At 40.6% G+C, this 16,511-nt stretch overlaps 1 protein-coding gene across 2 annotated transcripts in view; it reads right to left on the bottom strand.

Moving 5' to 3' along the window:
• Window positions 1-6,838: 6,838 nt before the first annotated feature.
• The window catches only part of copb1 (COPI coat complex subunit beta 1), a 51,768-nt gene continuing 42,095 nt past the window's right edge, over window positions 6,839-16,511 (bottom strand). For both annotated transcript variants that reach the window (XM_072272534.1, XM_072272533.1), the window contains exons 21-22: window positions 7,688-7,843; window positions 6,839-7,548 (exon numbers count right to left, since the gene is read on the bottom strand). In XM_072272534.1, coding sequence (XP_072128635.1) covers window positions 7,489-7,548; window positions 7,688-7,843 — 216 coding nt within the window. In that variant the 3' untranslated portion in view covers window positions 6,839-7,488. The remainder of the gene's footprint in view (window positions 7,549-7,687; window positions 7,844-16,511) is intronic.

Raw genomic sequence — 16,511 nt, 5'->3', positions numbered from 1 at the left:
GAGGAGGAATTGTTGAGTCTTCTAATGAGTATTAAGGTAGATGTGTCCACAGGGCCTGATGGAATTTACCCCAGGTTATTGAGGGAGGCAAGAGACGAGTTTGCTAGGACTACAACCAGTATATTCATGTCTTTTCTAGGCACAGGCAAGTTCCCGGAGGACTGCAAGTCGTTAATGTTGCATGTCTTTTTAAGAAGGGAATAAGGGAAAATTCTGGAAACTGTAGACCAGTGAGTTTCATGTCATTTGGAGGGAAATGACCTGGATGAAAATGTAGATGGGTGTTTTAGTATGTTTGTGGATAATACCAAGATTGGAGGAGTTGTGGATAGTGTAGAAGATAGGCAAAGAATACAACGTGATATAGGTGACTAGTGGGGTACCGCAAGGCTCAGTGCTGGGACCCCAGTTGTTTACAATATATATTAATGACTTGGATGAGGGAATTAAATGCAGCATCTCCAAGTTTGCAGATGACACGAAGCTGGGTGGCAGTGTTAGCTGTGAGGAGGATGCTAAGAGGACGCAGAATGACTTGGATAGGTTGGGTGAGTGGGCAAATTCATGGCAGATGCAATTTAATGTGGATAAATGTGAAGTTATCCACTTTGGTGGCAAAAATAGGAAAACAGATTATTATCTGAATGGTGGCCGATTAGGAAAAGGGGAGGTGCAACGAGACCTGGGTGTCATTATACACCAGTCATTGAAAGTGGGCATGCAGGTACAGCAGGCGGTGAAAAAGGCGAATGGTATGCTGGCATTTATAGCGAGAGGATTCGAGTACAGGAGCAGGGAGGTACTACTGCAGTTGTACAAGGCCTGGTGAGACCACACCTGGAGTATTGTGTGCAGTTTTGGTCCCCTAATCTGAGGAAAGACATCCTTGCCATAGAGGGAGTACAAAGAAGGTTCACCAGATTGATTCCTGGGATGGCAGGACTTTCATATGAAGAAAGACTGGATGAACTGGGCTTGTACTCGTTGGAATTTAGAAGATTGAGGGGAGATCTGATTGAGACGTATAAGATCCTAAAGGGATTGGACAGGCTAGATGCAGGAAGATTGTTCCCGATGTTGGGGAAGTCCAGAACAAGGGGTCACAGTAATGAGGATAAAGGAGAAGCCTTTTAGGACCGAGATTAGGAAAAACTTCTTCACACAGAGAGTGGTGAATCTGTGGAATTCTCTGCCACAGGAAACAGTTGAGGCCAGTTCATTGGCTATATTTAAGAGGGAGTTAGATATGGCCCTTGTGGCTACGGGGATCAGAGGGTATGGAGGGAAGACTGGGGCAGGGTTCTGAGTTGGATGATCAGCCATGATCATAATAAATGGCGGTGCAGGCTCAAAGGGCCAAATGGCCTACTCCTGCACCTATTTTCTATGTTTCTGTGCTTTCTATGTTTCTATGTTTCTAGGTCAGTTGCAGATATGGTCAAATAAATGGGAGATGGAGCTTTACACAGATAAATGTGAAATGTTACACCTTGGTAGGGCAAATGCAAGGAGACAGTACACTGTTAAAGGCAAGACCATTAAAAGTGTTGCTAAGCAGAGAAATCTTGGGATCCAAGCTCGTCGCTCCTTGAAACTGGCTACACAGGTCAATAGGGTGGTTAAGAAGGCTTATGGAATGCTTGCTTTTATCAGTCGAGGCACTGATTTCAAAAGTCAATAAGTTAATTGCAATTTTATAGCACTCTGGTTAGGCCACACCTGGAGTATTGCATACACGGCAGATTTATTTTCACCCTCAACCCCATTTCCTGCCTTCTCTCCATAACTCCTGACACCCTTACTATTCAAGAAACTATCAATTTCCATTTTAAACATACCAAATAACTTAGCCTACCTACATCTATGGCAATGAATTCCAGATTCACCGCTGTCTGGCTGAAGAAATTTCTCCTCATCTCTGTTCTAAACAGATGTTATTTTACTCTGAGGCTGTGCCCTAGACTTTCCCCACTACTGAAAACATCTTCTCCATGGCCACTCTCTCCAGGCCTTTCATTATACAGTAGTTTTTAATGAGGTTACCCCTCATCCTTCTAAATTCCAGCTAGTGCAGGCCAGGAGCCGTTAAATGCTCCTTGTATGCTAACACTTTCTTCCCTGGTATCGTTCTCATTAACCTCCCTTACATTTTTGCTTTTATATTTAAATCCACTTGAAATGAATACTGACCATGCATTTGCCTTCCTTAACTAGCTGCTCAACCTGCAAGTTACCTTTGAGAATCCTCCACTAGGACTCCCGGATTCTTTGTACTTCCAATTTCTGAATTTTCTCCCCACTTAGAAACTAGTCTGTGTCGTTATTCCTTTTCCCAAAGTGCATAACCATACACTTTATGCATGGAGTGATGTGCTGCTGAGGAAGGGCCCTGAGGTGCAGACACTCTGGCTAGCCACAGTTGACGTGAGCAAGACCCTAGCCAGGTCCAACTCACGTAAAGCTGCAGAGCCTGTTAACATATCTGGTCATGTGCAGAAGGGCTGTACAGTCAAGTTAAGAGAGGTTCAAACAGACACCTTCACCATCTCTCTGGAACAGTCCACTGTCCTGCAGGCCTTAAGGCAGTCATCATTATCCTGGTGCCCAAGAGGGCAATGGTAACCTGCCTTAATGACTACAGTCCAGAGGCACTGACCTCAATAATAAAGTGCTTTGAGCGACTGGTTATGGAACACATTAAATCCCGAATTCCTGCTTCACTTATTGCTCAGATCAGTCTACCGGTGATGTCATAGCCTCCACATTCCACTCTGTCCTGTCCCACCTGGAATTAATGCTTCATTCACCATGACGCTGTTCACTGACCAGCTCGGTGTTTAATATGATCATCACTCTATAGTCAGTGGGTAAACTGTCCTCGTTGTGTCTCAACACCTCTCTCTATAAGTTGATCTTGAACCTCTTGACAGAAAGACCAGTCAGTCCATGTTGGCAGCAACATCCTTAGCTCCATGATGCTGAGCACCAGCACCTCCCCCAGGAGATGAAGCGGCCAGTAGGATGGTGTGAAGTTAACAACTGGAGTCTTAACGTTGGCAAGACTACAGGGGTGATTGTGGACTTTAGACAAGTGCAGTCCTTATTGCACATAAACTGCTTCCACATGGAGTTAAGAGCACATGTAACAAATGATCTCACTTGGTCCCTCAACACCACCTCTTTAGTCAAGAAAGCACAGCAGCGTCTCCACTTTCCGAAAGGAAGTTCTCTCTCTACCCCCTCCAATTCTAACTAATTTTTACAGGAACACCAATGAGATTGCACTGACCAGCTACATCACCATTTGGTACAGGAATCCCAAGGCATCTTACTCCAAGACCCTACAAAAGATTGCAAGAAGTGCATCAGGGTCTCTCTTCCCCCATCCAAGATATTTATCAGCACACCACATACGAAGGGCCCTCCCATCTGTCCAACGATCTCTTTGACCCCTACCATGATGCAGGAGGTACCATAGCTTCAGGATAAGGATTGTTAAAATGGGACAATGCTTCTTCCCTCAGGCCATGGGACAACTGAACTCCAGGTCCCCACCCAGATCTCATCAAAAATGAAGCACCAGTAGTGTTATACTGTCGTAGATGCACCTTTTTATTTATTAAATTGTTTGTGGTGATATTACTTTGTGTTGTGTACTTTCATCCAGAGAAGCGTTGTTTCATTTGAATGGCAACAAACTTGAACTTACCTCTGTTCTATTCCCTAAATGGATGTTATGAAGAAAGCTGGTGGGGTGAAAGTTGAGAACCAGAGGAACCTTGTAATTGCTTTGTGTAGGAAGAAAGGCAGACAAAACAGAAATGTAGTAATTAGAACAGATGATAGCACCATAACTGAAATGGAGAAAATCCAGTTACTGAAAAAGTAAAATATTACGAATGGAAATTTTGCAGAATGGTTTCAGGAAGTATGGTGACAGGAGGCATAATTGAGGTAACTGTGGCATATTACAGCTCTCTGGACTAAACAACAAATTCAATTATTTCAGCTAACCAGCTAAGTTGTCAGAACTGGAAGAAACATCAACCTGCAACATTAACTCAATTTTACCCTTCATGGCTTCTCTCTAACCTGTTGGGTATTTGCAGTTTTTTTGTGTTTTCAATATTCTCCTCTCTCCTTATTCATCTATTTACATTTCATTCAAATTGATCAGTTATAATGAACATAACCTCTCCTCTTTCATATAGTTGGAACAAACATCATTTATTTTTCTTGGATCCAACACTCTTAAAATGACCTAATAACTTGTATTTGGCTTCACAAATCCAGAAAAAAAATAGATCAATACATGATAATTTCCTCAGTGCATTGATTAGCAATATTATACTTTAGTCTCAGCTGAGATATTCTAGCGCAAGAATGGCCTAATTTGCCTAAAAGTCATTCAGATGCATCATACAAGTTTGAACTTGCAAATATAGTGCCCTGCAAAACCTTGTAAATTCTTAGTACTGAATCTCTGCATGCACTTTAGATGAGGCTACAGCACTCTTTCACTTTTATCATTGATTACAAATCTTTGTTCATGTGGGTGCAATATAATGTAAAACTAACCAATTCGGAGTGAAGCACAGACCGTTGGCAATTCGTGGTTAGTCAACATCTTTTTCAGTTGAGGATTACTTAAAAGTTATAGCCATTAACGTATAGGCTATAATTGTAAATCTGTTTCAGATCTTCTGTAATATTGATCATATCAGCATGCAATTTGTGATGCTATATTTAGCTGCCAGCCTGTCTTTATAACCTATCCAGTTCCTTCCTCTAGGAATTCAGGATAATGTGATGCAAAAGTCAACTGGAAGTACCTGATAAAAGGTATTATCAAAGGTTGCTAAGTGAGGTCAGATCCATATCAGAAAGCAATAGTAATTTTTTTTTTTGCGTTTCATTAATCTGGTGTGTCAATTCAGGAATGCCACAAATGTTGATGTACATTTCAAAGCTGTGCTGTAGTGAAGGAAATTGAAATATAGACATTAAATAGTATATCACTGAAAAGCAAACATTTCCATTGAGAAGACCTCAGAAGAAATTAATAGCTGAGCATTGGAAGACGAGGCATCTATTAAAGATAGGATGGAAAGTACATTTAAAGGTTTGGGAGAGGAGCAGGTTGGAACTTGCGGGCAGACAAGAGAAAAATAAATGAGCAGGGTAAAGTAAGGGTTGTGAGCAGAGAGTGTCATGGAAATGCATTCAAATCATTCTAGAAGAAAAGGCAGGTTTGCAGCCTATTGCAAGGGCAACACCACTACTGTGAACAAAATCAAAATAAATCTAAGGGTCAAAATTTCACTGAAAAGAATGGACAAGAACTTGGAAAATACGACTGAAACTAATGACCATATGGATATTTTTATTGGAATATCAAAATGCAAGCTTCCTATATTTCACTGTGTATACTGGGATTTGATGAAATAGTTTCTGTAATGAAAATTTATTAACATTCAAATTGTGAAGTTTTTAAATTTGTCATTAAAACTTATCTGGTTCACTGTTAACCTTCAGGGAAAGGTTTGCTATTTTTACCTGATCTGACCTATTTGAGACTCCAAATCCAGAGCAGCGTAGTTGCTTCTGCCACTGCCCTCTGAAATGACCGAACAAACATTCAGTTAAAAGGAAATTAGTGACATACAAAAAATGCTGGCCCAGTCAACAACGTCCTCATTCAGCAAATGAAAAAGTAATCCTATCAAAGCCATTGATATTTTCAGCAAAGGAAACATAATTGGAATATCTCCAGGTTAATGAGTTGTTCTATACGATTACAACCTGAAAATGCTTCTGAAAGTTTTTCTCTTTAAAAAGGAGCAAAGGGAGGGAATATTAAAATACCAAGCACCTGCAAGGCTGAAATAATTGAATATGTATGTATAAAATAATGACAGGGTTCTGCTCCAATGACTTTGGAACTCAAATTCCAGTTAAAAGAGAAATTGATCTTCAGACAAAGTGAAAGGATTAATTGCTAAGATGCTTATTCTATTTTTCATAAATTGCTATTGAAACTTAAATAGTATGCTTTTTGTTTAGTTATATAATCACATCTGAGCTGTCCTCTTATAGACTGACTAATTTCTTATTTTTGGTGTACTTTTAAAAATGAAAAGACGTACAAATTGATCAAAAGACTTCTTTTTAGATGAGGTTATCTGCAAACAAAGGACTTATAGAACAATTTTTTACAGATACTTCCAATTTATGAAGTTACATTTAATTATTAAATTTCTAACTAGACTAAAATTGTTATGTTTTTCCTACTATCACACCACCATCTACATTGAGAAACTTTAAATTTCAGCCAAAAATCTCAGTGGAACTGGAAATGCTGCTGAGCACAGGGCAAATGCAAGAATTTTAAGTTATGGTCATCAAAATATCTACAACTGAGATTCATCTAAATTTTCTGCACATAAAATGGTGATTCATCTTAATAACCAATTATTGCTTTTCTGGTTGTGCACAAAGAAGGGGACTGAAGGGCAAGCATGTGAATTTAAATGTGCACACTTTGGGAGGGGCATATTAAGGACATATTATACAAATATGTGCTTCTAGATTATTTTGGCATTTGGAGTGGATTGTTGCATGCCTTATCTGCTCCCTTTTTCCTGCACACATGGCTGACAGGACAGGGCAGATATTGTTAAGAAGTATGCCAGTGAGTAGACTGATAATTAGGTCTGAACAACGAATACATCAACACAGGGTGTAAATTATCATTTTACGGTGCAGTTGTGGAAGAGTTGATACTGGTTTGATTCTGACACACTTTTTGAGTGAGGTAAACAAACACAAGTTCTACAAATCAGGTAAAAGCTCTGCCCTTGTTTTTTTATTATAATGTGTTGCATCATTTATATAACATGTAAAAAAAAGTTAACTCCTTAATATTTGAGATTACTATACATTTCAAAGTAACCTCAGTTACACCATTTATCCTTAATACACTGTGCAGATGGCACTGCTGTCAGAATGTAGTTCGAGATTCAATAAATATCCATTGTATTGATTGTGCGGGGAGGGGGGGAGAGGGAGGAAAAAAGCACTTTCAAACTGGATTGTTACATCTTGGCCAGAGGCAAGTTTTCACAAGTAATATGGGCTTTAACAACTTTCCATCTTTTGGTAACCATATTCTTCACAACAAATACTCATGTAAAATATCTCAACTCCCAACACCAGATGAACAATGAACACATTGAGAATTTATCTTTATTATAATGGATAAACTTTAGTGTAAAACAAGAGATGTCTGCAACAAGACAAAGAAGACAATATGAAAGGATTCTACAGTCTTTTGAATTGTATAATAGAAGTTTCATTTAATGGAAAGGTCAACAAATCACAAGCTCTCTTCAGCATATTCAGCATCTATGATCTTGTATTAGATAAACTTGTAGATATTGATGGATTAAACTAACATTAATTTAAGCACACTGGTGTTTGAAAAAATTGCTATGCCTTTACTTTCTTCTGCGACAGGTTGATCTTATCACCCAAACTGAGAGCCATTCCCTGCAAGATAAATATGAACATAGTAAATTGGAAATAGTTTACTAGGTACAGATATATCAGGGTTTCATTTTAAACCTAAATGTAACTTATGTTTCTTTAGTTACGAGAATCATACACAGGACTTTATTTTACAATTTACCTGACTCTTTGCTCGAATGCGTATGTGACCAGTCACAGGAGCATCAGGTCCAAGATGAACTGGACTTTCTATGCTAACATTTGCGAGTGCATCTTCTCCAAATATGGATCGTGCATAGAGGTTGGCAGCCATAAAACCACAGTAACCAGAAAGTGCCTGAAATTAGAAAAAATATTACAGTATCAAGCAATTAAATGTATCTAAAAAACACTCTAATGCAAGGAAAATCCCTGGTCAGAAGAATAGGTTGATATGTAATTATGAAGTCTACCAAATATCCAAGAAAATTGAAGAATAAAATGGTTATAAGTAAATGTAATTTATTAAAAATACAGTATGAGATTTACACCCAAGTGGATTTCTAAACAATGCCTTTTAAATTCCAAAACGTATCAGAAAGAATCCTTAATAAAAAATATTCCATACCAGTGCTTCCTTCATCAAATAAAGATTCCTCACTGCCATATCTGATAGAGTCCTTGACAATTAGTCCTGTTGCCTGTATAACTTCACTTCTTCAGCCTCTCCACACCAGAATGATATTAAGATTCTCAACCTCATCTTCTGCTGCAGTCTCCATATTCACCACATTTCTGGCACCTTCACCATGAACAGATAAATTCTCCTCTCTGGACATCACTCTAACAACACTGTTCACTTTGCAAACCCAAACTCATTCCACAAGCCAAATTCCTTTGCAGGCAATGGCAATTTTTCTATCTATTATGTATAGCTCCAAAATATTACAGATGGAAGAGCAATTAATGATTTCTTCTTTTAGGTTAGTGGAATGTATTCAATGTGGTCTCTAGCACATTTTGGCAACTTCACTGAAGACAGAAAAAAAAAAGCATTTATGTTACCTAACTTGCAAATTAAAAAAAAAAAGTGGGATGCCTCTAGCCAAACTATTCCAGAAAAGTTGCAACACCAGCAGAAAGCCAGCTATGTAGATAATCACCCAGGTACATCCTGTTTACAAGATAATTATGGTTTAGTCCACTTATATCAATAGCAATACAACAATGACATTTACTGTTAATTACTATTAAAATTCGCTTGGGTGTCAATGCCTAGTTTGGGTTTAACCAGAACCAGGCAGTTTCAGATCGCAACAGCTTTGGTCCAAACATTCCAGAGATGTGATTACAGTTGATAAAGTTGAAGCCAAGGGGCAGAATAAAACCATTTGAGTGGCTAGAGCTATACTCTGCACAAGCCCTTGCACATCACTACAGACATTTCTCTAAGGAGTGTTTTAAACCCAGCGACCTCCAGGTGCTGCATTAATGATATTTCTTCCATCATAAGGTTAGAAGTGGGGATGTTTATTGATTGTTGCACAATGTTTAATTACACTTGCAACTGCAAAGAATGTAACCGCATAGTTTTCACATTCAATGGCATTACATTCATCAAGTAGGTCATCTTCCCTATCCTTGAAGTCACAACTGACGAGAAACTTTGGAAAAGAGTACACTTGATGTTTCGGTCCGAGACCCTTCGGCAGGACTGACAGGGTCTTGGCCCGAAATATCAGCTGCTCTCTTTTCCATAGATGCTGCCTGGCCTGCTGAGTTCCTCCAGCATTTTGAGTGTTTTGCTTGGATTTCCAACATCTGCAGGTTTTCTCTTGTTTGTGATGAGAAACTTGATTGGACCAGGCATATAAATACCATGGCAACAACAGATCAGAAGTTGGGTATCTGTGGCGAGTATCTCAACTCCTGACACTTTAAGGCTTTTCCATCATTTACAAGACTGAGCCAAATGCAGAATGGAATACTCTCCATTTGGATGAGTGCATGTCCAGTGGTTCTCAAGAAGCTCAACACCACCTACACCAGCTATTCAACTTCAATAGCACCCCATTGCCTATCTTAAGCATTCACTCACCCATTGCCAGTATAAAATGCATTGCAGTTATGTGACAACAACACCTCCCATGCCCACAACTTTATCATCAAGAAAGACAAAGCCTGTAGCTACATGGAAATACCAAGAGCTGCAGGCTTCCCTGCAAGTCGCACACCAGACTGACTCAGGAATACATCACTGGTCCTTTGTTATCACGGGATACAAATCTTCTAACACCCTGCCCGAAAGCATTCACAATGACAACTGTACCTCTGCAAGATGACTTCACAAGATTGCGATATGGGCAATAAATGTTGTCCCTGACAACAATACCCAGATCTATAAAAATGAACTATCACAGTTTTTTTTACTTAAGACAGGATGCCTTTTGGTTTAATCTTAATAATTTCTTCCCCTCTTCTCCCCCTCTGCCATCTGATTTCTAAATAGACATTAAACTCGTAACACTATCTCACTTTTTTATTTACTTTTTGCATTTTTATATTATTTAATATGCATTAAATATACCTATTTAACTATTAAATATTAACTATTTAATATGCATAAATATACCTACTGTAATTTTTGTAAAAAATTTTCTATATTTGTATTGCGACATATGCTGGTGATATTAAACCTGATTCTGATTCAAAATCATGTATATTGTAACTAATTTGGAAGCCTGATAGAAGCAGCATGCAAAGCATCCCACTGCTCCCTACGCAACTCCCTTGTCCATTCGTCCCCCCCATCCCTCCCCACTGATCTCCCTCCTGGCACTTATCCGTGTAAGCGGAACAAGTGCTACACATGCCCTTACACTTCCTCCCTTACCACCATTCAGGGCCCCAAACAGTCCTTCCAGGTGAGGCAACACTTCACCTGTGAGTCAACTGGGGTGATATACTGCTTCCGGTGCTCCCGATGTGGCCTTTTATATATTGGCGAGACCCGACGCAGACTGGGAGACCACTTTGCTGAACACCTACGCTCTGTCCGCCAGAGAAAGCAGGATCTCCCAGTGGCCACACATTTTAATTCCACATCCCATTCCCATTCTGACATGTCTATCCACGGCCTCCTCTGCTGTAAAGATGAAGCCACACTCAGGTTGGAGGAACAACACCTTATATTCCGTCTGGGTAGCCTCCAACCTGATGGCATGAACATCGACTTCTCTAACTTCTGCTAATGCCCCACCTCCCCCTCGTACCCCATCTGTTACTTATTTTTATACACACATTCTTTCTCTCACTCTCCTTTTTCTCCCTCTCTCCCTCTGAATATATCTCTTGCCCATCCTCTGGGTCCCCCCCACCTTGTCTTTCTTCCCGGACCTCCGGTCTCATGATCCTCTCGTATCCCCTTTGCCAATCACCTGTCCAGCTCTTGGCTCCATCCCTCCCCCTCCTGTCTTCTCCTATCATTTTGGATCTCCCCCTCCCCTTCCAACTTTCAAATTCCTTACTCACTCTTCCTTCAGTTAGTCCTGACGAAGGGTCTCGGCCTGAAACGTCGACTGCACCTCTTCCTAGAGATGCTGCCTGGCCTGCTGCGTTCACCAGCAACTTTTATGTCCACTGCATTTAAAATTGCTATCTCTTTGGTTCTTCATCTAAGGATTTAGATTCTCAATCTTAATTGCAGAGCTAAGTTATCCTGTACTAAGTAGCTCTACTCAGGTCTTTTGAAATGCCCATATTATATATATTAATTCCTAATTTTAACAGCTGTAGAAAAGCACGAGCAGACCAGTGTTGTGGGTTTTGTATCAACCTGCTGTCATCCACAGTTACCCAACCATATAAAATAGGGGTGGGGGGGGTGGGGAATGACTGTTGCAAATGACTACCAAGCACTTTCACAGCCCATATTTTAATTTATCCCTGACTCCTTTAGCTCTATTCTAAACATATTCCCTACCTGTAACACGTAATCAAGTGCCACTCATCAAAATATACAAAATGTTCAGTTTTAAGAATAAAATTATGCAAAATATATTTCAAGCTGATCTTTCCAAAATGAAATGGACTTAACACTGCCAATCACAGAAATTCACTTCACGAATCTCATAGCCTCTCAGCCAGGTTTAGCAGAACCTGAATAACTGCCACTGTAACCAGTCAACACCAGCCCACCGCTCCCAACAATGACACCAGCCCAGTTATGTGCTGACAAACATCAACTAACCGTTTCTATTTCCTGCTTACTTGTGCATGTTCACATATTCCTAAAATAACAAGTCACAAACTCATCACACAAAACGTGAAATTGTTAAATTGGACTGTAACTGTCACAGGATAAAATGCAGTGATGTTACTGATGTCAGAAAAAGATATTCCACTTTTTACTAAAGCCAAAGCTGAAGGTCCATCAAATTTACAATTGGTTCAAAAACAACCTCAAATTTAGTCAGCATGTGTTTCCTTATCAAATCCACTGGGTGGCAGTGCAATACAATGCTCAGATTAAATATACACACGCACTCAATAGCCACTTTACTAGGTACACCTGTACACTTGTTTACTAATACAAATATCTAATCACCCAATCATATAGCAGTAACTCAATGCATAAAAGCATGCAGACATGGTCAAGAAGTTCAGTTGTTGCTCAGACCAAACATCAGAATGTGATCTAAATGACTTTGACCACAGGACAATTGTTGGTGCCAGATGAGGTGGTTTGAGTATCTCAGAAATTGCTTATCCTCTGGGATTTTCAGACACAACAGTCTCTAGAATTTACAAAGAATGGTGCAAAAAACAAGAAATTTCAAGTGAGTGGCAATTCTGTGGGTGGTCAGAGGAGAATGACCAATCTGAATGGCGACTTGGATCCGCTCCAATTTGCCTACCAAAGCAAAAGATCTACAGCAAATGCCATCTCATTGGCTCTTCACACAACTCTGGAACATCTGGACAGCAAAGGTGCATACATCAGGAAGCTCTATATCAATTACAGCTTGACATTTAACAATATCATCCCCTCAAAACTAATCAGTGAACTCCCAGACCTGGGCCTCAATACCCACTTGAGCAAATGGATCCTGGATTTCCTCACTTGTGGACCCCAATCATTTCGGATTGGCAAAAACATCTCCTTCACAATATCCATCAGCACAGGAGCACTGCAGGGATGTGTACTTAACCCCTGCTCTACTCGCTTTACACCTATGATTGTCTGGCTAAGTACAGCTCCAACACTGTATACAAGTTTGCTGATGACACCACTGTTGTGGGCTGTATCAAAGAGGATGATGAATCAGCATACAGGAGGGAGATTGAAAATTTGGCTGAGTGGTATAATAACAACAACCTCTCACTCAATGTCAATAAAACCAAGGAACTGATTGTGGACTTCAGGAGAGGGAAACTAGAGGTCCATGAGCCAACAGTTATGTCCTCTCAACCATCAGGCTCTTGAACAAAAGGGGATAGGTACACTCATTTAAGGACTCTTATATTGTTATTTCATGCTCCTTATTTATTGTTATTTATTTATATCTGCATTTGCAGTTTGTTTACAGTTTATAGTTCCTGATGTTTACAGTTACTGTTCTATAGATTTGCTAAGTATGCCTGCAGAAAAAGAATCTCAGGGTTGTATGTGGTGATACCCTGATAATAAATTTTACTTTGAACTTCGAGACTGGTTCGAGCTGACAGGAAAGCAACAGTAACTCAAATAACCATGTATTACAACAGTGGTGTGCAGAAGAGCATCTCTGATCGCACAACACATTGAACCTTGAAGTGAATGACTCCAACAGCAGAAGACCACAAACATACACTTAGTGGCCACTTTATTAGGTAAATGGATTTTCAAAACCATCCATCATAACACCATTAGTTCCATCACCCAACCACCCTCAAAAATGGCAAAAAAAATTAATGCCTTTTAATTTCATTCCACAGATCTTGGTATCTAATTATTAAATTCAGTTCCCAAGTAAAGTTCCTTGGAATCCCACTGGTAAACAGTCTCCTCATATTTTCCCTGGGTGCAGAAGGAAAAGAAATTACGTGCTAGAGGGATACTTTTCTATTGTCCACCCAACTCTCTCATAGCTCATCGAGTTTGCTCTGCCATTCCAACATGGCTGATTTAGTATTTCCTCTCAAACATATTCTACTGCTTCTCCCCATAATCTTTAACACCCTTACTAATCAAGAGCATATAAATCTTGGCTTTAAATACACCCAATGACTTAGCTTCCACAGCCATTTGTGGTAATCAATACCATGGATTCAAAGTTCAAAGCAAATTTATTAGCAAAGTACATATATGTCATCATACACAACCCCGAGATTCATTTTCTTGCGGGCATACGCAATAAATCCATAATAGAATAATAACATTAATAGAATCTTGAGGACATGCCTATCCCAGCACGCAAAGTCAGCTCTGGTGAACTGGACGGCTGAGATGTACAATGAGATCCAACGGCCAGAAGGGTGGTACAGCAATGCTCTGTGGAGAGCAAGGGGCTTTACGAGGCAACAGAAGACATCATGGTCATCCACTGCAACCAAGGAAGACCCCAGTTTGTGAAGCTTTATTGTACCACTGAACTTGGACTTCTGAGGTCACGAGACTGGAACTACCCCAGTGCAACAGCTTTTCCGCTTCTAGAAAACTCTCCCGCACAGATATCCTGTCAACGTCGGACATGACGGACAACCACCAGAATCAAAGAAAGACTGCGTCGGCTTGGGCGTTCAACCAGTGTGCAAAAGACAACAAACTGTGCATATACAAAAAGAAAGAAAGAATAAGTAAATAACCAATAGATATCGGGAACATGAGATGAAGTGTCCTTGAACGTGAGTCCACAGTTTTGGGAACATTTCAGTGATGGAGTGCAATTTTCCCTTTTGGTTCAACAGCCTGATGGTTGAGGGTATTAACTATTCCTGAACCTGGTGGTGTGAGTCCTGAGGTACTTTCTTCCTAATGGCAGCGGTGTGAAGAGAGCATGGACTAGGTGGTGGGAGTCCCTGACAATGGATGCTGCTTTCTTGTGACAACGCTCTGTGTAAATGCACTCAGTGGCAGGGAGGCCTATACTCGTGATGGACTGAGCCATATCCACTACTTTTTGTAAGATTTTCCATTCAAGGACATTGGTGTTTCCATACCTGGTTGTGATGCAGCCAGTCAATATACTCTCCACCACACATCTATTCCAGTTCATCAAAGTTTTAGATGTCATGCTAAATCTTCGTAGACTCCAAAGGAAATAGAGGCGCTGCTGTGCTTTCTTCATAATTGCACTTATGTGCTGGGCTCAGGACAGGTCGCCCAAAACGGTAACACCAAGAAATTTAAAGTTGCTGACTTTCTTCACCTCTGATCCTCCAGTGAGGACTGGCTCATGGACCTCTGGTTTCCTCCTCCTGAAGTCAATGATCAGCTCCTTGGTTTTGCTGACATTGAGTAAGAGGTTGTTGTTGTGACAAGACTCGGCCAGATTTTCAACCTCCCTCCTATATGCTGATTCATCACCACCCTTTATCAGCTTATGACAGTGATATTGCCAGCAAACTTGAATACGGCACTGCAATTGTCCTTCACCATACAGAGTAAAGCAAGTACAGCAAGGGCTTAGCACACAGCCTTGTGGTGTACTTGTGCTGATGGAGAATGTGCAGGAAATGTTGCCAATCCATACTGGCTGGGGGCTGCAAGTGGGGTAATCGAGGGTCCAATTGCACAAGGAGGTATTGAGTTCAAGGTCTTGAAGCTTACTGATTATTTTTGAGGGGATGATGGTATTGAATGTCAAGCTGTAGTCCATAAAGAGCATCCTGATGTGTGCACCTTTGCTGTTCAGACGTTCCAGGGTTGAGTGAAGAGCCAGTCAGGTGCCATTTGTTGTGGACCTCTTGCACACAGGTAGGAAAATTTGAGTGGATCCAAGTTGCTTCTCATGCAGGAGTTGATGTTTCATCAACCACCTCTCAAAACACTTTGTAACTATGTTGTCTACTGCTACCGGACAATAGTCATTGAGGCAGGTTACAATGTTCATCTTGAGCACCGGTATAATTAAAGCATGTTTGAACCAGGTGGGTCTTTCAGACTACCGAAGTGAGAGGTTAAGATCCCAATGAACGCGCCAGCCAGTTGATCAGCTCAGGTCTTCAGTACTTGGCCAGTTATCCCATCTGGGCAGGATGTTTTTCAGGGGTTTGCCCTCCTAAAGGCTGCTCACACGTCAGAGAGACATTGGGGACTGTGGGAAATCATGATGCTTGCTCCATGTTTTGACAATCAAAGTAGGCATAGAAGGCATTGAGCTCATCTGGAAGCAAAGCCCTGTTGTTGCCCATGTTGCTTGATTTTACTTTATAAGAAGTGGTAACATTCAAGGCCTGCCACAACTGTCCTTCATTGATTCAAGTTTAGTCTGGAAATGCCACTTCACCTGTGAGATAGCTTTCCAGAGATCGTACCTGGACCTCTTGTAACTTTCTCAGTCACCAGATTTGAATTCCTCTAACCTGGCCCTCAACAGATTGTGGATCTCACGGTTCATCTGGGGCTTGAGTTGGGATATACTCTGAACGATTTTGTGGGGATACCCTCATCCACAACTGTTTTAATAAAGTCTCTGACAACTATGGTGTATTCATTCAGATTTATAGTTGAGGGCTTGAATACGGCCCAGTCCACTGATTTGAAGCAATCGCATAGCTGCCCTTTTGCCTCCCTCTGACCACCTCTTTGTTGTCCTAATCTCTGGAACTTTCCTCTTTAGCCTCTGCCAGTATGCAGATAGAAAGACAGCCAAGTGATCAGATTTCCCAAAATGCAGTTTGGGCATGGAACGGTGGGTATTCCTTATCCTGACCTAACAGTGGTCTAGCGTGTTGGGACCTCTGGTGTTACAGGTTATATGCTGATGGAAATTGGGCAGAGATTGTTTCAAACAAATCTGGGTAATGTCCCTGACTATAATGTG

This window comes from Mobula birostris, chromosome 11 (assembly GCF_030028105.1).
Source record: "Mobula birostris isolate sMobBir1 chromosome 11, sMobBir1.hap1, whole genome shotgun sequence".
Classification (NCBI taxonomy): domain Eukaryota; kingdom Metazoa; phylum Chordata; class Chondrichthyes; order Myliobatiformes; family Myliobatidae; genus Mobula; species Mobula birostris.
Note: the sequence above shows the minus strand (reverse complement) of the source record. Positions and strands in the feature narration are given on the sequence as shown.